The sequence below is a fragment of the Lepisma saccharinum genome, chromosome 22 (assembly GCF_977018435.1).
Source record: "Lepisma saccharinum chromosome 22, izLepSacc3.1, whole genome shotgun sequence".
Taxonomy (NCBI): domain Eukaryota; kingdom Metazoa; phylum Arthropoda; class Insecta; order Zygentoma; family Lepismatidae; genus Lepisma; species Lepisma saccharinum.
The window spans coordinates 1,447,826-1,470,554 of NC_139250.1; the positions used below are offsets into that span (position 1 = coordinate 1,447,826).

The 22,729-nt window shown below is 37.7% G+C and overlaps 1 protein-coding gene across 1 annotated transcript in view; it reads right to left on the reverse strand.

Annotated features, from left to right (window-relative positions):
• LOC146004724 (DNA repair and recombination protein RAD54B-like) overlaps positions 1-22,729 on the reverse strand; it is a 70,357-nt gene that overhangs the window by 28,456 nt on the left and 19,172 nt on the right. The window contains exons 9-18 of the mRNA XM_083143680.1: positions 22,472-22,636; positions 20,941-21,064; positions 18,355-18,560; positions 7,060-7,218; positions 6,566-6,724; positions 4,729-4,855; positions 3,751-3,910; positions 3,119-3,245; positions 2,447-2,671; positions 284-451 (exon numbers count right to left, since the gene is read on the reverse strand). Coding sequence (XP_082999806.1) covers positions 389-451; positions 2,447-2,671; positions 3,119-3,245; positions 3,751-3,910; positions 4,729-4,855; positions 6,566-6,724; positions 7,060-7,218; positions 18,355-18,560; positions 20,941-21,064; positions 22,472-22,636 — 1,515 coding nt within the window. The 3' untranslated portion in view covers positions 284-388. The remainder of the gene's footprint in view (positions 1-283; positions 452-2,446; positions 2,672-3,118; positions 3,246-3,750; positions 3,911-4,728; positions 4,856-6,565; positions 6,725-7,059; positions 7,219-18,354; positions 18,561-20,940; positions 21,065-22,471; positions 22,637-22,729) is intronic.

Here is a 22,729-nt window from a genome sequence, read left to right on the forward strand (position 1 = left end):
GCGGAACAACTCGTAAGGTTGGTCAGTTGATTTGGTGTTTTATGTCCACTTTACCCACAGTAAGGCTAATTGGGACTGGACCTACAGTTTAAAGTGGGATCCAAACCTCCATGTCAACTCGTAAGGAAATATGAGTATCTTAAGTGCAAGGATGCGCTTGTATCCTGGTTGCGCAATAATGAAAACTGATAAGCCAAAGCATGTCACTAAAACAATTAGGCAAGAATATTTCACAAAATAACATGAAACATTTATTATTACAAATATCTACAAGTACTCTTACCTTCCGATTCTATCCTTGTTCTTATTTCCTTGAAACATATTATTACATCATGTTAACAAAACAACGCTTGTCCACAGCCAATGAATGCTCCAGTGTGAAGCTGGACTATGTTACAGAATTCTTGAAAATAAATGTAATAGCATCAGATGCAGAAGTCAGTCCCAATTCCTGCAATAAAATAAATACAAATCGTTATTTCACTTTCGGCTCTTAAGATAATTTTTATTTTAGCTCAATTGATTTTCAAAATCTTGAAATACAGTAAAACCTCATTAATCTGGACCCCGATAAGCTAGACAGGCAAAAAAAAGTTTTAAATGTGGCTAGAAGTCAACAATCGCATTTGTCATATTGCTCCGTAATGGACTCCCCTTCCTTTAAGCCAACACACAAATTTTTGAAGTCAAACAACATTCATGCCCTATAAATACACCATAATAAACGTGTTTTGTTGCTATAAATGTAGTTTTAATGCACTTTCTACTGTTCTTTTAGGTTATTTCAGTTAATCCAGACTTTCGTTAAACCGGTCAACTTATCCCCCCATTAGTCCAGATTAACGAGGTTTTACTGTACATATCATTGCATCAATGCCAAAACCAGAAATGTGCTAAATCTTACTTTGAGATAAAAGCATTTTAATATTCAAGCCCCCCCTCCCCAAAGAAAAAAATGAGGTTTTACATTTTGATAATTGTAGTCCTCAGTATTTATGTACCTATTTTCGGCTGTCTATTAGGTCATATAAGTTAACATAGGAATCTATCGACAAAAAATGGTCAAATTGCATTAGATGAAAAAGTTGAAATTTGAACATTCATGGTTTGCCCATTGGTGTAACGATATTAATTTTTGTGAATAAAATGAGAATTATGGCTGAGGCAAAATCACCATCAACACATAATACATGCAGACCTATCAATTCCTGTTGATAGTAATCTTCACCCTAGGATATTTGAAAATTTTACACATTGTGACTGCACCATATGAATCTAGCATAGGCATAAAGGGAATTAGTAGGGGGTTGGTTGGTTACTCAGAAGGGTGAAGACATAAGGCTCCACAGAACATGCATCTGTATTTTGTCTTTCAAGAGAGGTATGGGTGTTCTTTCATTCATCATCATTATGATTGATGTATGGCAAAGAGTGACAGTTTCGCATCAGCTATGCATTTATTTCAGTATCGTCGGAATGGGCACTGCTACTGAAAAAAGCAAAACCTAGGACAAGCGAGCATTATTTTCTACCCATGTTGCAAGTGGAAGCTGTTTTATAAGTCGTTTATTAAGGTGGCCGCGGTGGCTCAGTCGGTAACGTGTCTGATTACCATGCTAAAGGTCCCGGGTTCGATCCCCGGCTGGTTCAAATCCGGGAACTTTTCTAACGTTGGAAGCGGCCCCGGTGCCCACCCAGCATCGAATAACATGGGTACCTGGGGGAAACCCTGGGAGGGTAAAGGCAGTCAGGGGCGTGATGCTGATCACATCACCCCCACTCATGCCCGGATCAAGAAAGTGTGGGGCATTACCCCCATACCCTCTTTACGCCTTCAGGGTGTGGTGCTAAGCACAGGGGAGAACTTTACTTTACTTTACTTTATTAAGCTATATAAAATCTGTAAAAAATATGATAATAATGTAATTATTTATAGACTCCCATGTATTCCTTACGTACAAATAACTTCCACTTTAAGTTACGGCTAATCAAATGGAAGTTTCGTCTTTTCCTAAAACAAGCGTAATCGCAGCCTGTTCTGTTCCCGCTGATGCGTTTTTCTACACATTTTTTGTGATATTCCAAAGAGAACAAGTAAGACAATACTTTCATAAGCGTAATGCTAAGTTTTCTCCCTCTCTTTCCCCAGCTTACTATGGGGAAAGGTTGACAGGGGAGGAGCAGTTTCGGGTCCTTGCATCTGGCTGGACATGGAAACTGTTCCCTGTGCCCTCAAGAGACAGGAAAGCAGCATTCAATAACCAATTACAACCTAACCAAGGGCCGCAACAGGGTGTTTTTTATTAATATCATCCTGCTGTTCTTCTTCAGTGTTACAATTAGCCAAAAGTAACACAAAATAGCACATAATATTAAAATGGAGTCCAGTCCTGGCTTCAAGAAAGGTTTTGTTTTCTAAAAACAACAACTTCGCTTGTATACTCACCTCTAGGAGGCTATGGTCGAAGGGCGAATGCAAGTGTTGCCACTTAAACAGCTGGTTCATCCGAGGCATGCACAGGGAGGGCTTCAGAAGCTGCAGCTGGCAGTCCCTTTCAGAGGTCTCTCCCTCGTCGTCTTCAGCTGAAAGAACTTGTCCTGTTCCTGCACAGTTGCACTTCAAGAGATCGTGCGTTACACAGAAACTGTCTTCATGCAAGGTAAAGAGATCCTATGAAGACAGAAAGGTTGCATTGGAGCAAAGAAGCAACACATTTACATAAAATCAATTTGTAATATTAAAAAGTTGGGTATTCAAACTTAAATATCATGCTGCACACACAGGATATATGCAGCCAATCCTTGAAAAGAGGTGATATTTCTTGCACACGCTGCACAGATTTTAATACTGACATTGACAAAAGCCTTTCTTAAGTCAGTTTTCCAAATTATTGGATCTTTTCTTGATAAGTAGTTGGAACTATTCTGCATTTTTTTCCTTTCCCTAAAACAAAATTCATACATGTCATATGGTTCCATGGAATTATTAAAGATGTGATGTATCAGTCACCTTTTAAATGCTTGTGAATTGCTTCTTGCTATTGGTAAATTTAATATCAGAAGTGGTAAAAATGTCATCCAAGTACATCAGTACTGGAATTAGAGAAGAGTAACTTACCAACAGCTCCTCTCTTGACAAGCGAATGGCGTTGCTATCCTTAGGATCAACCACAGTGCCACTCAGGCCTGTCTTGGAAATTTGACGCTGGTAGATCTTCTCTTCTATGGTACCTGTTGTCAGGAGCCTGGAATAAAATTTTACTCTTTTATGAATTCATAAAGATGGTGATTAGAATTTGTGACCATTTTGTTACATTTGAATCTAAACAAATAAATTTTTACGTAAAAATTTGCAAGAAAAATGTAGGCTCGACTATAGTGGAACAACAGGCAAAAAAACTTGCGCAGACCCGCGACTCCTGTGCACCATACTCCCGCGAGGGGCAGGGTGAACCATGCTTCCTTATGGCCCGAGCTGAACGGATCGAGGAGAAAGTGCGCAAACGATTTTAGCGGAAGGTTTTTTCTGTTTGTGGTCACTCTGTAGGACTTGAACCCAGGTTCCTGGCATACCAAGCTAATGTTATACCAACTGCGAGACTGAGCCAGTCCTTATTTAATATTTCTTCTTTCTGGGGAGAAAATACGGAATTTTAATAGAAACTGTTGCAATATTTGAATTGATAGAGAGAACATTTTTGCTTTAAGAAAGATGAATGAACAAATTTGTTATCGAGGCTTATTAAATACCTGTAAATATAAACGGCGTTGAGCTGCCCATCCCTCCAAATGCGAGACATTGCCTGCAGATCGCTCGCTGGGTTCCAGTCGGTGTCATACAGCACCAGCCTGGATGCTCCTGTCAGATTGAGTCCCACGCCACCAGCTTTTGCGCTCAAGAGAAAAACATCTGCAATTAGTAAGATACCACCTCATGAGCAGTAAAATCAAGATTGGATCATGTTACGTATTACTTTGCTCAATACAGAAAAACCTCATTAATCCGGACTAATGGGGGGGATAAGTTGACAGGTTTAACGAAAGTCCGGATTAACTGAAATAACCTAAAAGAAGAGTAGAAAGTGCATTAAAACTCCATTTATAGCAACAAAACACATTTATTATGGTGTATTTAAAGATTAAGCGAAGTCTGGCTTATTGGTATCCGGATTAACGAGGTCATACTGTACTTCAATTAGAGTTGAGTCAATACAACTTGGATATATATTTGGTATACTTTAGACTACAAGTGTTATGTGGCACTTTATCGACACTGTAAGCCACCAAAAACTCCAGAGAAGTATTGGCTGGCATCAGCGATTACATTTGAACTGACACTTTCTGATACTAATACACTGTGAGAGTAAGCTGAACTTTCTACTTTCTGTGCCACCATGCAATAAAATATCTCTTGAGAAAGAAGTCTGAACACGTCATAGAAACACCAAGAAAAACAAAGAATACGCAGCTTCAGAGCTGTGCATATTGCATACACTCCTTGGGTATCAATCAGGATCTGATATATTGATTGTTCATTGGTTGTTGAATCTTAAATGGCCTGTTAGAATTTCAAAACTGCACAGAAGGAACATTAGTTGACGTGAACTAGGATCTATCGAGTGAATTCAGAACACGAAAAGCCAGTGAATTAGAAGATAGATTACATGGACCTTTCCACGATTCAATACTCTGTTTTTTACTAGATAAGATTATAAACAAGAAACTTACACTCATTGGAATATGAGCCATTAAATCTCTTAATTATGTCCATTCTTTGTGCTGTTGGGGTGGAACCATCAAGCCTGCAGAAGGGATATCCAAGGAAGGAGCACAGTTCGGACAATAAGTCCAATGTCTGTAAAAGTACAAAATAAATATCATCACTTACTTGAACCCTTAAAGCTGCTGTCACAATTAACATTACATTTGTGCTTCAAAATTCACATTTATTCATTGCAATTAACTTAGTAGTAAGGAACAGTCTAGCTTGGTATTACAGTTAGTGTGAATTGCCAAGAATACAACAATAAGGAGTATGGGAAAGACCACAGAAAAGATATGCAAAGTGCTTAGGAAAGCAGGCATTAAAACTTACAGAAAGGGAGGGAGAAGCATCTTAGCAATAGCGAAGAATGCAAACAAGAAAAAGGAAAACAGAGAAGTGGAAGAGGAAGGGATTATCTACGAAGTAAAATGTAAAGAATGTCAGAGTGTGTACATAGGAGAATCGAAAAAGAGGATGAAAGACAGGTTGAAACAACATAGGGATGATGTACGACTTAAGAGAGAGAGAAATGTGATATTTAAACACACGAGAGAAACAGGACATGACATAGAGTGGGATGAGGCTAAGCAGATAGGAAGGGAGAAGAGAATGCTAGTGAGAAAATGGAAGGAGTGCAAGGAAATAGAGAAGAAAGGTGAAGAAGACACAATGAACTGGAATGGGGACTGAAGATATACAAAGAATGGAAGAAGGTGTTAGAAAGAGTGGAAAGGACAAGAGAGAAAGAGGAGAGAAGGAAGAAGAATGAAGAAAGGAAAAGAGCGTGAGATATAAAGCCCAACCACATTCTATATGGAAATAAATATGTTTAGCCTTTTAGGTGAAAGTACAGTTCTGTTCTGTTCATTAATTTCCCTGTAAACATATAAATTAGCCTCGCCACTGTGAAGGACTTTTCATTCCAGTGGAAGCATCACACTCCAATTGTTGGAAACAACCAGTCACGAAATTCAACCCTTTGGGAATATCCCTGATTAAAATCATGTGCAATGGCATGCAAACTTCTCTCCCTATACGTCAGTATGATCTCGATGAATTAGAGCTATTTTAATGTTTCTTTCTGACACATCGACAAGGAGCAAATTGGTACAAGAATCCATTCATAACTTTTTACTGGTTAAAGATATGTCAAAATAACCTTCACCACTGCATTCCTCATGAAATTCTAGCCTGATTTGATACATCATATCACCCAATTCCCATTTAAAATTTTGAAGTTGAATTCAAGATGACGGCCATCATCATATGCCCTATAACATTTTCCCCCACCCCTATTACAAACCTGCAGTGTTAGTTTTGCGGAACAGTATACCATTGAACTTTTATTCGGGTGTCTCCATACTTTTGGACCACTCTGTATATTGCTATGTTGTTATATGTAATGTACAACATGCTCACAGTCTTGAAACAGTGGCAGGATGGTTTTCTGATTACAGGAAAGCTATGGTACTGTCAAAACATGACAGAGTGGAGATAATTCTTTGCGGACAAGCAGGGTGACACAGAGGGAGGTGGCAGCTGAGTTCAATAAGACATCCAGAGAGGTGATTAAGCCTCAGTGCTAAAATAATTTTGCGAAACAGAATTGGTTCATGATAAAAGGGGAAAGACACCCACTGCAACAGTTGCTGTGGCTCCTCACATTTTGAAGATAATTCAAGGAAACATGTTAAAACATTTAAGGAAATGTTCTCTTCATCTATTGATCTCCCACTGGCTATAACCTTTATGGTCAGTTAAAAACCAACATATTGGAATGAATGAGGAAATACCACACACCTGAGTGTAGTAGGACACTAGGACTATTTTCTGTCTCTTGGAGCAGACTTCTTCCAGAAGGCTGACGACTGCTTTGAGCTTCCCGGACTGCTCGACTGCGGAGACACTCACCATTTGCTCCCGTGGGATAAACTGCGACAGGTAGTCGTAGAAATTATCCTGCAACAAAAAAAACACCATTAGCCAATGCATGTGTGAATAATTATTAGCGCTATTATATCATTCCAACAATTGGTGTAACTTCCGCAAGTCCTGGAGTGTGTTGTTCCTCTGCTGGGCAAATGAATGAAAGACCACAGAGTTTACTGCAGAAAATGTACCAAATTATTACAAGTATGAAAGAAAATAGCATGTTTTGAAGATCTCACTAACGACCCACCGGGCTCATGCTCCATGCATTTCAAATTGATTATTTGCTGCGTGTCAGTTTATACCTGCTAGTGTGGTTCGTACAAAAATTAAATGGCCAGGAAGAGAAAGAAAAATATAGTTACGTCTTCTCCTTTTGTATCACGCGAGGAGGCCTTCACAAGCAACGGATGATTGCAGATTTTCCTGAGGGCTGTGAGGATGGACAGATGGGGAACCACGTCTGCACTCTCCTGGGCCTCCCTAGACTCCCAGTACTCCACCGCTGCCTTGTACAGTTGCATCTGCAAGAAATGAAGCCTTTTGAAAAGAACTTTCGCAACTCTTATTGAATTGAATTGAAAATTGTGAGTGTGTCAGCACTTAGGCTATTTTGCACCCCTTACATTATATGGGGACTAACCCCTTATCTTAGTTAAAATAAACATGTCTCTGATGACTAAAATATTCTTACTTAGGTCAAAAGCTGAGGCTGTAAAGGGGCACTTTGCACACATGAGGACAAAACACACACAACACAGGACAACACACACACAACCCTATGAGGATTATATTGGCCATAGGTCAAGACACCAGAGCCTCGCTGGCCTGTAGTACTACGTGGAAGTGAGATTGACATTTGCGAGAATGAATGAAGGATTTAGTTTATTTTACTTAACTTTTCTGCCACTTTTGGCTAATCGCATAGATGAGGATGAGTGATGAAGTTGATGAAGGGACACTCACAAAGAACACCCACACCTGGACTGGGATTCGAACCTGGGACCCCTGTCATTTCTGTCATGGAGGCTGGCCTAAATCGAATGCCATTCCACAACTAACTTCCTGCATGCTCAGCCTTCGCATGTGGAGGAAGGTTGGTTCTATTTCCGACTCCACTTGCTGACCGACAGGCACTTGTCACTTCCCGTAAGCTTCCCCTGCCTAGCCAACAACCATAAATTGTAGTATGCAATAAGTGCATCACACAATTGGTTCTATTTTATCTTCTGATATTTCTAGCACTTTTACATGCAAGATGCCAACACTTGTGCTGCTGTACCGCACTTAGAAGTATATATTTTTGGAGAGATGTGTCTAACTTGTCTTCATGGGTGTCGCCAGAAATTTTTGCATGGGGCTGTCAGGACATTGATAAAACCTGAATAGTACAGTGGGATCTATGAGTATTACAGTGCAAATTGTCCATGATTATTTTCATTAATATTTCTATTACATCCTATGCGTTTTTAAGCAATGGATTATTATGTATGCTGGTGCAGAAGTTGTTAACAGCTTGTTTTGAGTTTTCTTTTAATTCTTGAAGATCTTATTGGGTTAAATAAAGTGCACGAACATGGTGATGGGCAAGTTGCACGGTAATACTCATGGATCCCACTGTACAAATAATAACAATAATAATAATTATTATTATATCTTTGGTATAATACAGCCCCGGTAGCTTAGTCGTTAGGGCATCTGCTGCCATGCGAGAGACCCAGGTTCGATCCCTGGCAGGGGAAAACCGGGAATTTCTCCACCTGTTCAAGTGGCTCCAGTGCCTACCCAGCGTCGTATAAAGTGGGTACCTGGATGAAACTCTGGGGGGTAAAAGCAGCCAGGGGCATGGTGCTGATCAAATCACCCCCACCTTCGGCCATGATCAAGAATATGTGGGGCCATAACTCCACACTAGGGATGGCCAAACGGATCCAGGTCCGAAAATTCTGGATCCGAGAGTTTCGTATCTCAATCCCATTATAATATTACCACACCTTAAAAGGTATTATGATCTTCGATTACAAAGAAATTTTTCATTAGTTAGTTCTACAATAATTTTTTTCAAGTGTTGTTCCTAAAATACTTTGCTACGCATTGGCTAACACACTCGTGCACAAAAATAATCTTACTAGTTTAACATAAAATGTCAGAGGTGATTTTGTAAATGCCATTGAAACGAATATGTATTCATTCGAATGTATTGGAAATGGAAACACACATAAATGTGAGACATTCCATTCCAGGATGAAACTTTTAACACATATAACAAGATAGAAATGTTATACAAAAATTATACAATTGTTCTACAGTTACAGTTTTACAAATTAAAATAAAACATTATAATATATGCAGTGTTATATAATTACAAAGTGTAAGACTAACAAGGGAGGTTATTCAGCTAAAAAACGGTTTTAGGGGGCAAAACCCCCTCAAATGTCAAGATGAGGACAAATTGAAGTGAGGATCTGACCCCTGTGTCCCCCTCCGATTTCCATGATACTTGGCAGGTGTGTGTATAAATGGGCCCAAATGAAGAAATACGTGTTTTTTTTGTTTCGGCTAAAAAACTGTTTTAGGGGGCAACCCCCCCTTCAAATGTCAATATGAGGACAAATTTAAGAGGGCATTTGACCTATGTGTCCCCCTCCGATTTCCATGAAACTTGGCAGGTGTATAGTGGGGCCCCAAAGGAAGAAATACGTGTTTTTTTTTGTTTCAGCTAAAAAACGGTTTTACAGGGCAAAATCCACTCAATTGCTAAGATGAGGACAAATTGAAGTGGGGATCTGACCCCTGTGTTCCCCTCCGATTTCCATGAAACGTGGCAGGTGTATAGAGGGGCCCCAAAGGAAGAAATACGTGTTTTTTTTGTTTCAGCTAAAAACTGTTTTAGTGGGCAAAATCCCCTCAAATGTCGAGATGAGGACAAATTGAAGTAAGGATCTGACCCCTGTGTCCCCCTCCGATTTTGATGAAACTTCGCAGGTGTATAGAGGGGCCCAAAGGAAGAAATACGTGTTTTTTTGTTTCGGCTAAAAAACTGTTTTAGGGGGCAAAACCCGCCTCAAATGTCAAGATGAGGACAAATTGACGTGGGGATCATCTGACCCCTGTGTCCCCCTCCGATTCCCATGAAATTTGACAGGTGTATAGGGAGGCCCTATGCCCCCTGTTTCTTCCTATGCCATATTTACGTGGTTTCAGGGTCAGATCCCCACTTTAGTTTCTCCTCATCTTGACATTTGAGGGGGGGAGACTTAGACCTTTCTTGTAAGTGTATTAATTAATTATAAATTGCGCACGCCCACACACACACATATATAGTGTGTGTGTATGTATGTATATTATATATATATATGTATATTAACAGGTAGCAATATGTTATAAGCATGTGGGATGGCAAAACGGAACTGGATCCGAAAATTCCGGATCCGGATCTAAAAGTACCGGATCCGGATCTGAAAGTTCTGGATCCGGATCCCGGTCTGTAAATTCCAGATCCGCGGATCCGGATCCGAAAAATTTTAGGATCCGGAACCAACCGGATCCGGATCTGGCCATCCCTACTCCACACCCCTTATACGCCTTCAAGGCATGGTGCATAGCACAGGGGAGCACTTTACTTCACTTTATTATATCTTTGGAGAGACTTTTCTACTTAGTGAATATCATGATGAACCGTTTTTCATTATATTTGTACGTTTCATATAGTTATAGTTAGTGTACAGAAATGCATGACTTCTTTTGTTTTTTATTAAATTGCACACATCTTGTTCAAGAAAAAGCTTGAAAGGTTAGGGGGAAATTGTAGCCATTACGTTTATGTTGTTTGGTCTGTCACATTAAACTAAGTAATAAAAATCAGTCTTGGCACGTATTTCCTTTGATCTCTAGCTTTGACCACATCATGTGGCTTCCTCAGGAGATGGACAAGACTAGTCAGGGTTTAAAACATGGCGAAGTTAAGTTAAAAAATGTTAAAATAAGATAAAAAGAGAAAAGACAATGCAGTGCCCTGTCACTCCTTCCTACTCCATATCTGGCTGGCAACAAAGTAAGTACATGTAAAAACTGGTCTGTATTATTTAGTGAAATGATGGCATGTGGTGTAAGATGCCTTAACTGTCACATTAAGTTTTGATTTTCGGAATTCTCTAATCTGTGGATTAAATGGAGCAATTTGAAAAAAATGTAATATGGGCCTGTTTTTTTCACAAATTTATTTTTTACGATCCAATGTTAAAATAAAAACAAAATAAAAACAGTTTTTGTAATTTAAAAAAAAAGAGAGAGAGATCAATTTTCCAGTGGGTCAACAGACAAGTTCAGTCCCCATCCCAATGACCATGCTTGTCTTCCCAATACTACTGTATGAGAACTTCAATTGAAAACACTGGGGAACAAAAAAAAAAAAAAAATTTATTTTGTGGCATTAAGTTTAATAACAGTTTCAGCACACAAAACAGCTGTGATTGCCAATTGTATGATTGGTTCAGTTGAATTGACTCCAGTTATAAAAATAAACACACCATGGAAAATGTAGGTTGTAAAATTACTCCACGCTTTTCTCGGTAATATCAAAATTTGATAATGGGCTGAAATTCCCATGAAGAAACTTATTTATTTATTTTTAAATTGTTGCTAGGCAACTTATGAAGCATTGCTAGGCAATATATCTGATTGTGACTAGGTAAGTTGGAGCTTGTGTTCGGCTACGAGGTTTTTCGGATCGTGATTGTGTTATCCGGTTTTTATTTCGTAGTTATTACGTGTTTGACTATAAAATACCTCTTGTGAGGTATTCGAAGTGAAAATTAATTTGGATTTATTAACTTAGTGTGTGTATTTGTGTAAATAAGAGTATAGTAGTGGTAACGATAAACTGACTCACCTGAACGCTATTAATCAGTGTAATGGGGGAAGAAGCAACCCTATGTGCTGCTGATACCCTATTAGCATTAAGCGGTGGTGAAACTCCCGTCTTTCTACAGAATAATATATCAAGAGTGAATGACGAGGATGCTATCATGAAAGGGGAGGAAGAAAAACAAGAACATCGTGCAAAAAAGAGATCGGCGGATTCAGAATCAACTGCCCAACCAGATAAAATCATCCGATCGAACGAGAATGAAAATTCTCCATCACGACAGTACACATATGACAATGCACAATCAGGTCCATATATAGTACTGTTAGAGGGAACAGGAAAAAATATAGGAAAACTGTCCGGTGGCAGTTTAGGGAATAAATTTCGAAAGGCAGGACTAGACATAGAATTGATCGAACAGTGTGGTAAAAATAGAGTCCGTGTGACTTTTCCAAATGCAAAAGCTGCAAATGCTTTCACACAAAACGAAATGTATCATAAAGATTTACAGGTTCGAGCTAGAATTCCTCAAGCTCTTGTACAGTGAGACGGTCTTATTTTCGGAGTTGGCATAGATATCAGTGTACAAGACATTATGGATGGAGTGCAATCGGCGATCCCAGTCATCAGCGCGAGGCGTATGCAGAAGAAAGTATGGAATAATACGGGTTCTTTCGATCTGAGAGACACAAAATTAATATGCCTAACCTTTCAGGGTAATGTCTTACCAGAAAGAATACTAGTAAACAGTGAAATTTTCGAGGTCCGACCTAGAACGAGGTCTGTCTTACAATGTCAAAACTGTTTCCGTTATGCGCATCAAACTAAGAACTGCCGTTCAAAAGCAATCTGCATCAACTGTGGAAAAGAAAAACATGGAGATTCCTGCACAGAAGTTCCTATTTGTGTCATATGTCGAGGCAATCATAGAGCTACATCCCCAGATTGCCCTCAACGACAAATAGAACAGCAAATACAGACGCGGATGGCGGAGGAAAACTTATCTTATTTTGAAGCTAAGGCAAAAATATTGGGGACATATAAACCACCTCTAACCAGAAGAGACATTTTGGCACCTCCATTAACTGCTAAACAATTTCCACCGCTCCCCTCTCACGCTGAGGTCATCCAATGTACAATGGCAAGTCCATTAATATCTGTGACAACTAGAGAGTCAATAACTCCTAAAATAGTTACATCCTCGCAACCCTCAATGCGAAAACAGAAAAATCACACGAGTGTGAGCAAAGATGGGCTGCACTCACGTAGAAGTAATATAAGGACACGAGAAACTCCAAAACCACCTAAAGAGCTATTTTATGAATCTTCATCACTTGACAGTTTATCCGAAGACGAGGAGAATACGCCATCACCCCCAATTGGACGAAATGCGCAACCCCAGTCTGGATCCAATCACATTGAGCAACATCCACATGAGCATAGATCATCAAATAGACAGATCATTTCAAATCCTCCAGCGGAAAATCTTCAGGCACTGTATAAATCGTTAATGCAAACTTTGCCAGAGCTGTGGTCGGCACTAATAAATATATCAGAACTTAGAAGACAACAACCACTACTTAAACATATTCATGAGCTAACAGGGAATCTCTTGACTGTTTTACAAAACTTAATTTCATAAATCCAGGAATCAAAGGGGAAAAAATTAATAGTATATTGTAGGGAATGGAATTTTTAATTCAGTGGAATATAAATAGTTTTTCCGCACGTAAAATCGAATTAAATAAACTAATTGAGGAATCCCATCCTTTAATTCTCTGTTTACAAGAGACTAAAGGAAAGCAATACGAGAATTACAATCTAAAATATTATAATACTATAGGTCCGCCATTTCAACACAATGAAAGAGGTGTGAGCATACACATTCATGAGAGTGTGGCCCACCAAACTCTTTTTTTATACCCAAAAATTAATATAGTAAACAGATATCATGTAGAAATCATAGCAGTGCGCATAAAAATACAAAACTTTTATTTCAGTATTATTAATTTTTACATACCTTCGAATTCGTTATCTCAAAAAATACAACTACAAGATTTTCAAGGTATTCTGGACAATATTCCAGGCCCTTATATTTGTGTAGGAGATTTTAACGGGCATCATCCAATGTGGGGCGGTTCACGATCAGATCATTTAGGCCAGATTTTAGTGGACTGGATAGAACATAATAATTTTATCATACTTAATGATGGTTCCATAACACATATTCCTCGATCAGGAAATAATCCTTCTGTGATAGATCTAACCATAGTGTCTGATGAAATTTTCCCCCAACTTACCTGGTTTGTGGATGAGGATATACGTGGAAGTGATCACTTACCCATACATGTTCAAGGAAGATTTATGTATAATGTACAGATCCCGCGAAATACACCTCTCCTTAGACGCTGGAAAACTAACCTTATTGATTGGTCATTGTATTCCACAACAATTGACTCCTTGATATTATCAGAAAATTTACGATCTAATACTGATATCTCGTATTCTCAATTTATACAACTAATTACAAAAACTCTGGATATCGTAGGTGTACGCTCAAAAGGGCAAGATACACATAGATTCCCACAATTATATTGGTGGACACCAGAATGCGAGACTGCTAAACAGAACCGTAAACGTGATGAGAAAACATTTGCTAGCAGACCCACAATTACCCACAAAATTGCCTGGAAAAGAAGTCAGGCTCTTGCTAAAAAAGCTTTCAAAAAAGCCAAAAAAATAGCCTGGATAAATTATTGTAACTCTTTAGGAAATGCTGAACCTATAAAACTCGTCTGGAAAAAATTTAATTCTTTAAGACACCCGAAACTAAGCAGGAAACAGACAATTGATGTAACCTGGCAAAATGAATTTCTCTCCATGATTGCGCCTCCTTCAGTAAATATAGAATATCAACCTCCTCTCGTTCCACAACAAATTTTTACAAGAGAGTTTCCAGCTGTGACTGTCATAGAATTACATAATATACTACATAGAGTTAAAAATTCAGCACCAGGAATGGATGGAATTCCATACCAAGCTATAAAGAGCTTACCTAAAAGGGGATTTGATATTTTAGTCGCTATATACAATAAAACATATACCGGGGGTAGTATACCTTCAGAATGGAAAACACATGTAGTAATTCCTATATTAAAGTCGAATAAACCACCATCAAATGCCCGTTCCTACAGACCAATAGTTCTAATTTCAGTATTGGAAAAATTATTCGAACGCACGCTACAAAAACGTCTTATGTGGAATTTAGAAAAACAACGATTCTTTCCCCCTACGCAAATTGGTTTCAGATTACAACATAGTAGTCAAGATGCCATTGCAATTCTCAACGCTGTAATTCAAAATAACATTGTTATGAATTCCTATTGTTATAGTTTATTTATCGATGTGGAAAAAGCCTATGATGCTGTACCACTGATGCAACTTTGTCAATTACTAGAAAGAATATATATATCTCCTATGATTCCCAGATTAATTTGGAATTTATATGCTGATCGAAAAATTTTTGCCTGGTTTCAAAATTGTATCCAGGGGCCTAGATTCACAACTACAGGAATTCCACAAGGAGCTCCACTCAGTCCTATACTATTTAATATATACACACAGTCTCTACACAATGAACAATTGGAGGATTTTGAACTTATTCAGTATGCAGATGATTTCTGTTTTTACAGAATTACTCCACAAGCAACACAGGGATTAATAGACATGACACGTTTAATACATAAACTTCAAGCATGGTTTTATGAAGTAGGTTTATCTTTCAACCTTAATAAATCTCAAGTTATGATTTTTAATTCTCGTAGCCAAAATGTATTTCCTAATAATATTAATCATATTTCTGACATCCCAGTGGTATCTACATGTAAATATTTAGGAATTCATTTCGATCGTAAAAATAATTGGAAACTGCATATAGATTATTTAATAAATAGAGGGAAATCTGTCCTAAACATTCTTCGTGGATTGGCAACTACTAAGTGGGGCAGTCAACCCACAATTATGTTGCTATTTTACAGAAACTGCTTTCGTTCCTTATTTGAGTATGCGGCTTTCAGTTACGGTGGTGCGTCCTCAAAACAGTTACAAAAAATTGATGTACTACAACGCAAAGCATTACGAATTTGCTCTGGATTGATGAATTCTAGTCCAAACGTAAGTGTTTATATGGAAAATAGAGAGATGGCTCTATCTCATCGGCACAAACAATTAACAAATAAATTTCTTTTTCAAACCTGGGAGAATCATAATCATCCATTCAATTTGCTATTTGAAACACAAAAACAGTGGGCAATTATGAATGTTATAGATCCGATCAACCCGAAATTTTATTTTCTTCATTGTTATTGTATGGATCCTGACGCGTACCAAAATTCTTTCACATATCATTCACCTCCAGTATATAAATTAGATTTGCCTCTTTATGCTCAGGCTAACGTCCAATTTTTAGATCATGGTCAGCACGCTCGGTATAGAGAAATATGGCCAGATTTAATTTTCATATATACTGATGGCTCCAAAAAATTTCAGGATGTAGGTTGTGCGTTTTATATTCCTGAAATGAATCAACACCAAATATTTAGGTTACCAGCAGACACTACAATTTTTACAGCAGAATGCTATGCTATTTACCGTGCATTAACTTATTCCATACAAAATAACTATAAAAAAATACTCATTCTAACAGATGCGTTAAGTGTCTTACAGGCACTAACATCATCATATCCTCAACTATGTCGTCAATCTATTTTCATTATATTGATTATACAATTAACTCAACAAGCACAATCCAAAAATATTACTGTTCAGTTTACATATGTCAAGGCACATCACATTAACCAGAGTAATAATATGGCTGATATGTACGCTAAGAGAGCAAGGGATTTACCTCAAATATCTTTCATCAGACTCCCTTATACAGATCTATTACCTAGAGTTAAAATTAAAATAAAAAATCACTGGAAAATTTGGTGCAAGGAACAATTGACGATGGTAGGTCATACATATAGATGGCTGGCGGAATTTGATGCAAGTCAACCATGGTTCCACAGATGTCCTCTTCCAAGACAGGTTATAGTTTTTATTAATAGATTGCGAACTGGTCATGTACGTACACCAGCACATTTAGCGAAAATTGGTATTATACATCAACAAAATTGTACATGTGGTAAAGATAATCCAGATGCCCAACATTTATTTTTGGAATGTGATCAATTCTCTCACCAACGAAACATATTATATAAAAATCTGATAAGATTAAAAATTCCATTTCCTATATCTTTACTTTCTCTTTTATCTGATTTATCAATACCAATTATTTGGATTTTATATGGATACGCTCGAAAATGTCAAATTGAATTATAAACAGAACATAGAATGTAAAAGTGTAAAAATTGAAGATTGTTTAGTGTCATCTGTTGCGTATTGTAAGGAAAAGTTGTGTAACAGAAATCCCATATCACAGACTAATGATGTCCTATAGTATAAATACAGAAACATTGGCCAAAGTCGACAGTGTTTTGTCTGACAGGGTCAGAAGAAGAAGAAGAAGTAGGCAATATATCTCTTAATGTTGAATTTTGTAGTATAACTAAGCGAAATGTGTTTAATGTGAATACATTGGAAATATGAGTTCCTCACGTAGTAAGTGTTTCAGTAACCCAAATGTTTTTTGCTATATATGTGGAATATATTGTCTACCGTCACAGAGAAGAAATATCACGGATGAAGTGAGAGATTTGTATCAGGCTTATTTTGACAAAAATCTGGCACAACAGAATAAAAAATGGGTCCCACATATAGTTTGCAAGACTTGTTTGGAATCACTTTGTTATTGGGGCCAAGACGGACGAAAGGGACTCAAATTTGGAGTGCCCATGACATGGAGTGAACCAAAAAATCATGTTAATGATTGTTATTTTTGTGCTGTGAATGTTAAAGGCATGAATATATTCAAAAAGCGTAGTTGGGTGTACCCTATGTACAGTCAGCAAAGCCGCCAATACTGCACAGTGAAAATTTACCTTTACCACAAATTCGTACACTTATAAATAATGCCAATTTTACAACTTACATGTCTTACATCGTATCTGAGGCCTGGCTGAGCTTTGTGTCCGTCGTCAAAATCTTTTTGGGGAATCACAGGGCAGAAAACTACTGCGATATAGTTGGAAATATGTTGCCAAAGTTTGAGAAATTGGGAGCTAATATGAGTGTGAAGATATATTTTCTACATAGCCACATTGAGAGATTCCCTGAGAACCTTGGTGATTTTAGTGAAGAACAGGCAGAAAGGTTCCATCAGGATATAAGGATAATGGAAGAAAGGTTCTAGAGACGGTGGAATCGCCACATGATGGCCGACTACTGTTGGAGCTTGCAGAGGGATTGTCCTAAAAAGCAATACAGCAGGAAACGTATAGAAAACGTTTCATATAGTTTGTTACTTCATTGACATATTTTCTTAATTATTATGATCATAAGCCTATATAAATTTATTTTTATAATAATGATTGTAATCACAAAAAGAAATATTCAATTGTTGTTGGAAGTTCATTTATAGGTATGTCTTATGTTTCCGCCATTTTGGTTTAGTTACATTTATTTCATAAATTAGAACCAATTCAGGATATATATTATATTATCATTATTCAGCAGCATGAAATTGTCCTAAATTAGTTCTCAAACACTGTGCCACAATTTCACTGTTCCCCAGTGAAATCAATTCATTCATATAAAAGTCTCCATATCTCAATAACCACAAAGCTCTACATACCTGCAATGGAGAACCCTTGCAGAACAGCACCACCTCCTCCTTCCGAGGCAGATACTTGTCTATGATCTCCTGAGTTCTTCGGAGAACGAACCAACTTGTCAGGAAGTTTAAGTGCGAGGCTTTTTCTTCGCCAGTTCTCTGAGTCTCTTCGTCCACACCAGGCTGCCTTGATCTAACAATTGGGTCCTCAAACTGCTGCTTGAAGGCTGCCACGAACATGAAAAGACACAGTGACAGTGATAAAGGTAAAGGTAAAAAAAAGGTAAAGTGTTCCCCTGTGCTTAGCACCATGCCATGAAGGCGTATAGGGGGTAACGCCCCACACTTTCTTGATCCGGTCGTGAGTGGGGGTGATGTGATCAGCACCACAGCCCTGACCGCCTTTACCCCCCAGGGTTTCCCCCAGGTACCTATGTTATTCGATGCTGGGTGGGTGCCAGGGCCGCTTCCAACGTTAGAAAAGTTCCCGTATTTGAACCGGCCGGGGATCGAACCCGGGACCTTGAGCATGGTAGTCAGACGCGTTACCGACTGAACCACCGCGGCCACTGATAAAGGCACAATGCAATGGTTTTGGTGGTGATGGTTTCAAACGTTTAGATCAGTATTTCCCTGTTCAAGTCTCCCATCTACATGAGAAGTACGGATGTGCCGAAGCCAATTACAGATGTATGAAAATTGGCCGAAATTGACACATCGGAATCGGCAAAAATCCGATATTTAAACCGGTACAGATTATACTAGAGTTTTTGCCTTCTAATAACTTTTATATTCTAGTTTTGTAAGATTTATTGAAAATTTGGTTATGATTCGTCATTATTGTAGAGTTTTTGTAATAAAATTATTGCAAACTCATTCAGAGGATCAACAACTATAAATCGGGAATAAAACAGTGCATTGCTGAACCAGAATCTTCTGTTGTATTGGAAATTCAAAAATGAATATTCAAACCTGAAGCAAGTGCTGAGAAAATACTTGGGCATACCTGCTGCATCAGTATTCAGTGATTGAGTGTTCAGTGTTGCTGAACAGATTTGAGATAAGAGAAGAAGAAGGTTACTTCCTGAAGTGCTTCCAAATCTTATGTTTCTGAAGTTGACTCTGGCATAACAGGAATTCATTTTGCATTTCAAAGAACTGCTTGTGTACTAATGTTTAATCTCTTGAGAATCCATGTTCTTCTTAAAGGTTCACATAACATTTTGTGGATGCAAATGTACATTCCCACTCTTGAGAATATATATGTATATACATATGATATGCAATAGAAATGTACATAGCAAATTTATTTTTGTCATGCTGAAAATAACATTCCATTTCTGTGTAATAATCTTATGTATCGGAATCAGTTAAATATCAGCATCGGTATCGGTTCCAAAAATTATCGGTGAGTACATCGGCATCGGTAAATTTTCAGCTTCGTCACATCACTAATGAGGAGCAAGCCAATATATACAATTCTTCTTGATAAAACTGCATCTAAGCTGATACCACTTTTAATGATACTGATACCAGTGCAACATTCTTACAGATACCTACCAATAGAAATTTAATTTTTAAAAAAAAAAAACAATTCAATGTGGTTCAGAGTACATTAGAATGTCGTTTATCTGCATTAATTGGGACCGAAGGTTAACGATTTTTGCGGATAACCAAACATGTGTTTATTTAACAAAGAAAAGCATGCACAGTACACAAAGAAGCAATCTTAAAAATCAGTACTGTACTGTACTGCTAGTTTCTGATAACAATGCTAGGTTGATGAATTCAAAGTTGCTTGGCAGGTGTTCCCACCCCTTCTGCTTAATTGTTGCAGAGTCCATTACTCAACTTTCCTTCTGCAGGGTTGCCAGTCCATTTTAAAAAAAAAACAACTAAAACACATCTAGATCCAATGCACAATTGAAGAAATTGCTTGAATTTGTTCAAAGCTGAATCTTGCTTTTTTGAGTGTGCGGACAACTGACGTTGCGGATAAACGACGTTCTACTGTATTTATAAATTTTAATATGTAAGTTTTGCTTTAATTTATTCGTAATTTGATATGAGAACGATTTAACCAAAAAAAAATAATAATGAAAATTATGAATTTTGCACGATTGCCAGGATATTTAGACATCTCAAAATCGTTGTGTGGCATTTTTGCACTCAGAAAGGCACCTGCAAATACAATTGATATCAGTTGAGGCCCTTGTAAAACGTATTATGCAAAATGTATTAAAATCAGGATAAAAACATCACACATCATGACAATCAAAAGCCTCAAAAGATTATTATTGATTGAAGGATGTTACATCATCACAAGGATAAAACAAAAGACATGGGAACAGGTAAAAGCATACACTAGAACTGCTTGGCTGGAAATGCATGGCTTAATTAATTGATCATCTTATTACCAATTAAGCAATAAAATGAAACCCATTCAGTAAATATTAAACACCGACTTAGAAAATTAAAAAAAATCACAGACCAACATTTGGGAATCACTTCCTAAGGAATGTGTGTATAACAGAAAGCAAACTTAACAACAACACTTAACAAACAACCTTGCTGTTTGTAAAATTTAAAATAAGTGAGAGTTTGCACCTGTTCTTGTTCCGAGTAGACCAGGGTTCACGAACTCGACGAGAGCATAAAATTCCTGCAGGTCATTCTGGATAGGGGTTCCAGTGAGCAGAATCCTTCTTGGGCACTCCAATTGTGTCAGGAGCTGGAAAAGGCATTTTTATTACCAAGGAGTATGGGGAAGACCACAGAAAAGATATGCAAAGTGCTTAGGAAAGCAGGCATTAAAACATACAGGAAGGGAGGGAGAAGCATGTTAAGAATAGCGAAGAATGCAAACAAAGGAAAACAGAGAAGAGGAAGAGGAAGGGATTATCTACGAAGTAAAATGTAAAGAATGTCACAGTGTGTACATAGGAGAAACGAAAAAGAGGCTGAAAACAGGTTGAAACAACATAGGGATGATGTACGACTTAAGAGAGAGAGAAATGCGATATTTAAACACACGAGTGAAACAGGACATGACATAGAGTGGGATGAGGCTAAGCAGATAGGAAGGGAGAAGAGAATGCTAGTGAGAAAATGGAAGGAAGCCAAGGAAATAGAGAAGAAAGGTGAAGAAGACACAATGAACTGGAATGGTGCACTGAAGTTAAACAAAGAATGGAAGAAGGTGTTAGAAAGAGTGGAAAGGACAAGAGAGAAAGAGGAGAGAAGAAGGAAGAAAGGAAAAGAGCGTGAGATAAAGAGTTGAACCACATTCCAGATGAAAGAAAATGTTTAGCTATATCGCCTGTCAGGTGAAAGTACAGTTGACAAGGGAAAGCCACCTGCTGGAATGTTCCAGGAAAACAACTTTCTAATAGTCTGGAGGGGAGTAATGTTTGTGTATATATATCGCCCTGTTTTCGTAACTTGTTACATTTGTACTTGGTGCAGAGTCTGAAGAAGACCTTGCTAGAAGGTTGAAACGTTACGTTTAGTTTATGTTTTATAATAAAATAAATTACTGCCTTGGTCAGCATATTGAGTTTTTCTTATTACCAACGAGTAAACATACTAGATCAAGAATCTATCTACTTAACAGAACGTGAAGTTTTAGTTCGTGATATCCATTGGTTTTATTTTATGGATATAATAATGGCAACATGATTCAAACAAGTGTTCTCGGATTAACTTGGCATTTATTTCAATTTTGAGTGCATAAATTGATCTCATCATCAGGGAATATTAATATGAAATTTCAATGACACTAAGAACAGATCCTGCAGCAATACTGGGCAAAATAGCTGCATAATTAATGTCATCACATCACCAACACAGCTGAGAATCTTGAAGAATTGACTCAAAATCTTGCCATCATGAGTCCTAGGCTTGGCATGGGTGTTATTTCAATTTCATCAATTCATCATTCATCTTCATTACTAACCTAGAGGGGCAGAAATTCAATATAAACAACAACAAAAAAGAAACAGTAACAAAACTACATGTAAAAATGTTATTAATATGTTTTATCAGCAACACTTTTTTGTTCGTCTATGTAAAAAAAAAGAGCAGAAATTTCTCAGTTCAGGTGTTTCTTACGCAGTATATGAAATCGTGGAATACTTACTGCAGAAGTCTTTATGCTGGCATTCTTCAGTCTATGTCCCTCGTCGCAAATGAGAAGATCAAACTTCATCTTTGAGATGTCCTCTACATAGCGAACAAACATCTCGTAGGAAATTATCATCACAGGAACATTCCATAATTTGGAATACTCCCGCGGTTTCCTTTTCTGAAAAGAAAAATTGTTTTTATCATGAAAACATTCTTTTTCAGTGCAACAAGTTCCGAGGATGGTGGCAGAGGCCACTGAAATTAATAGAAC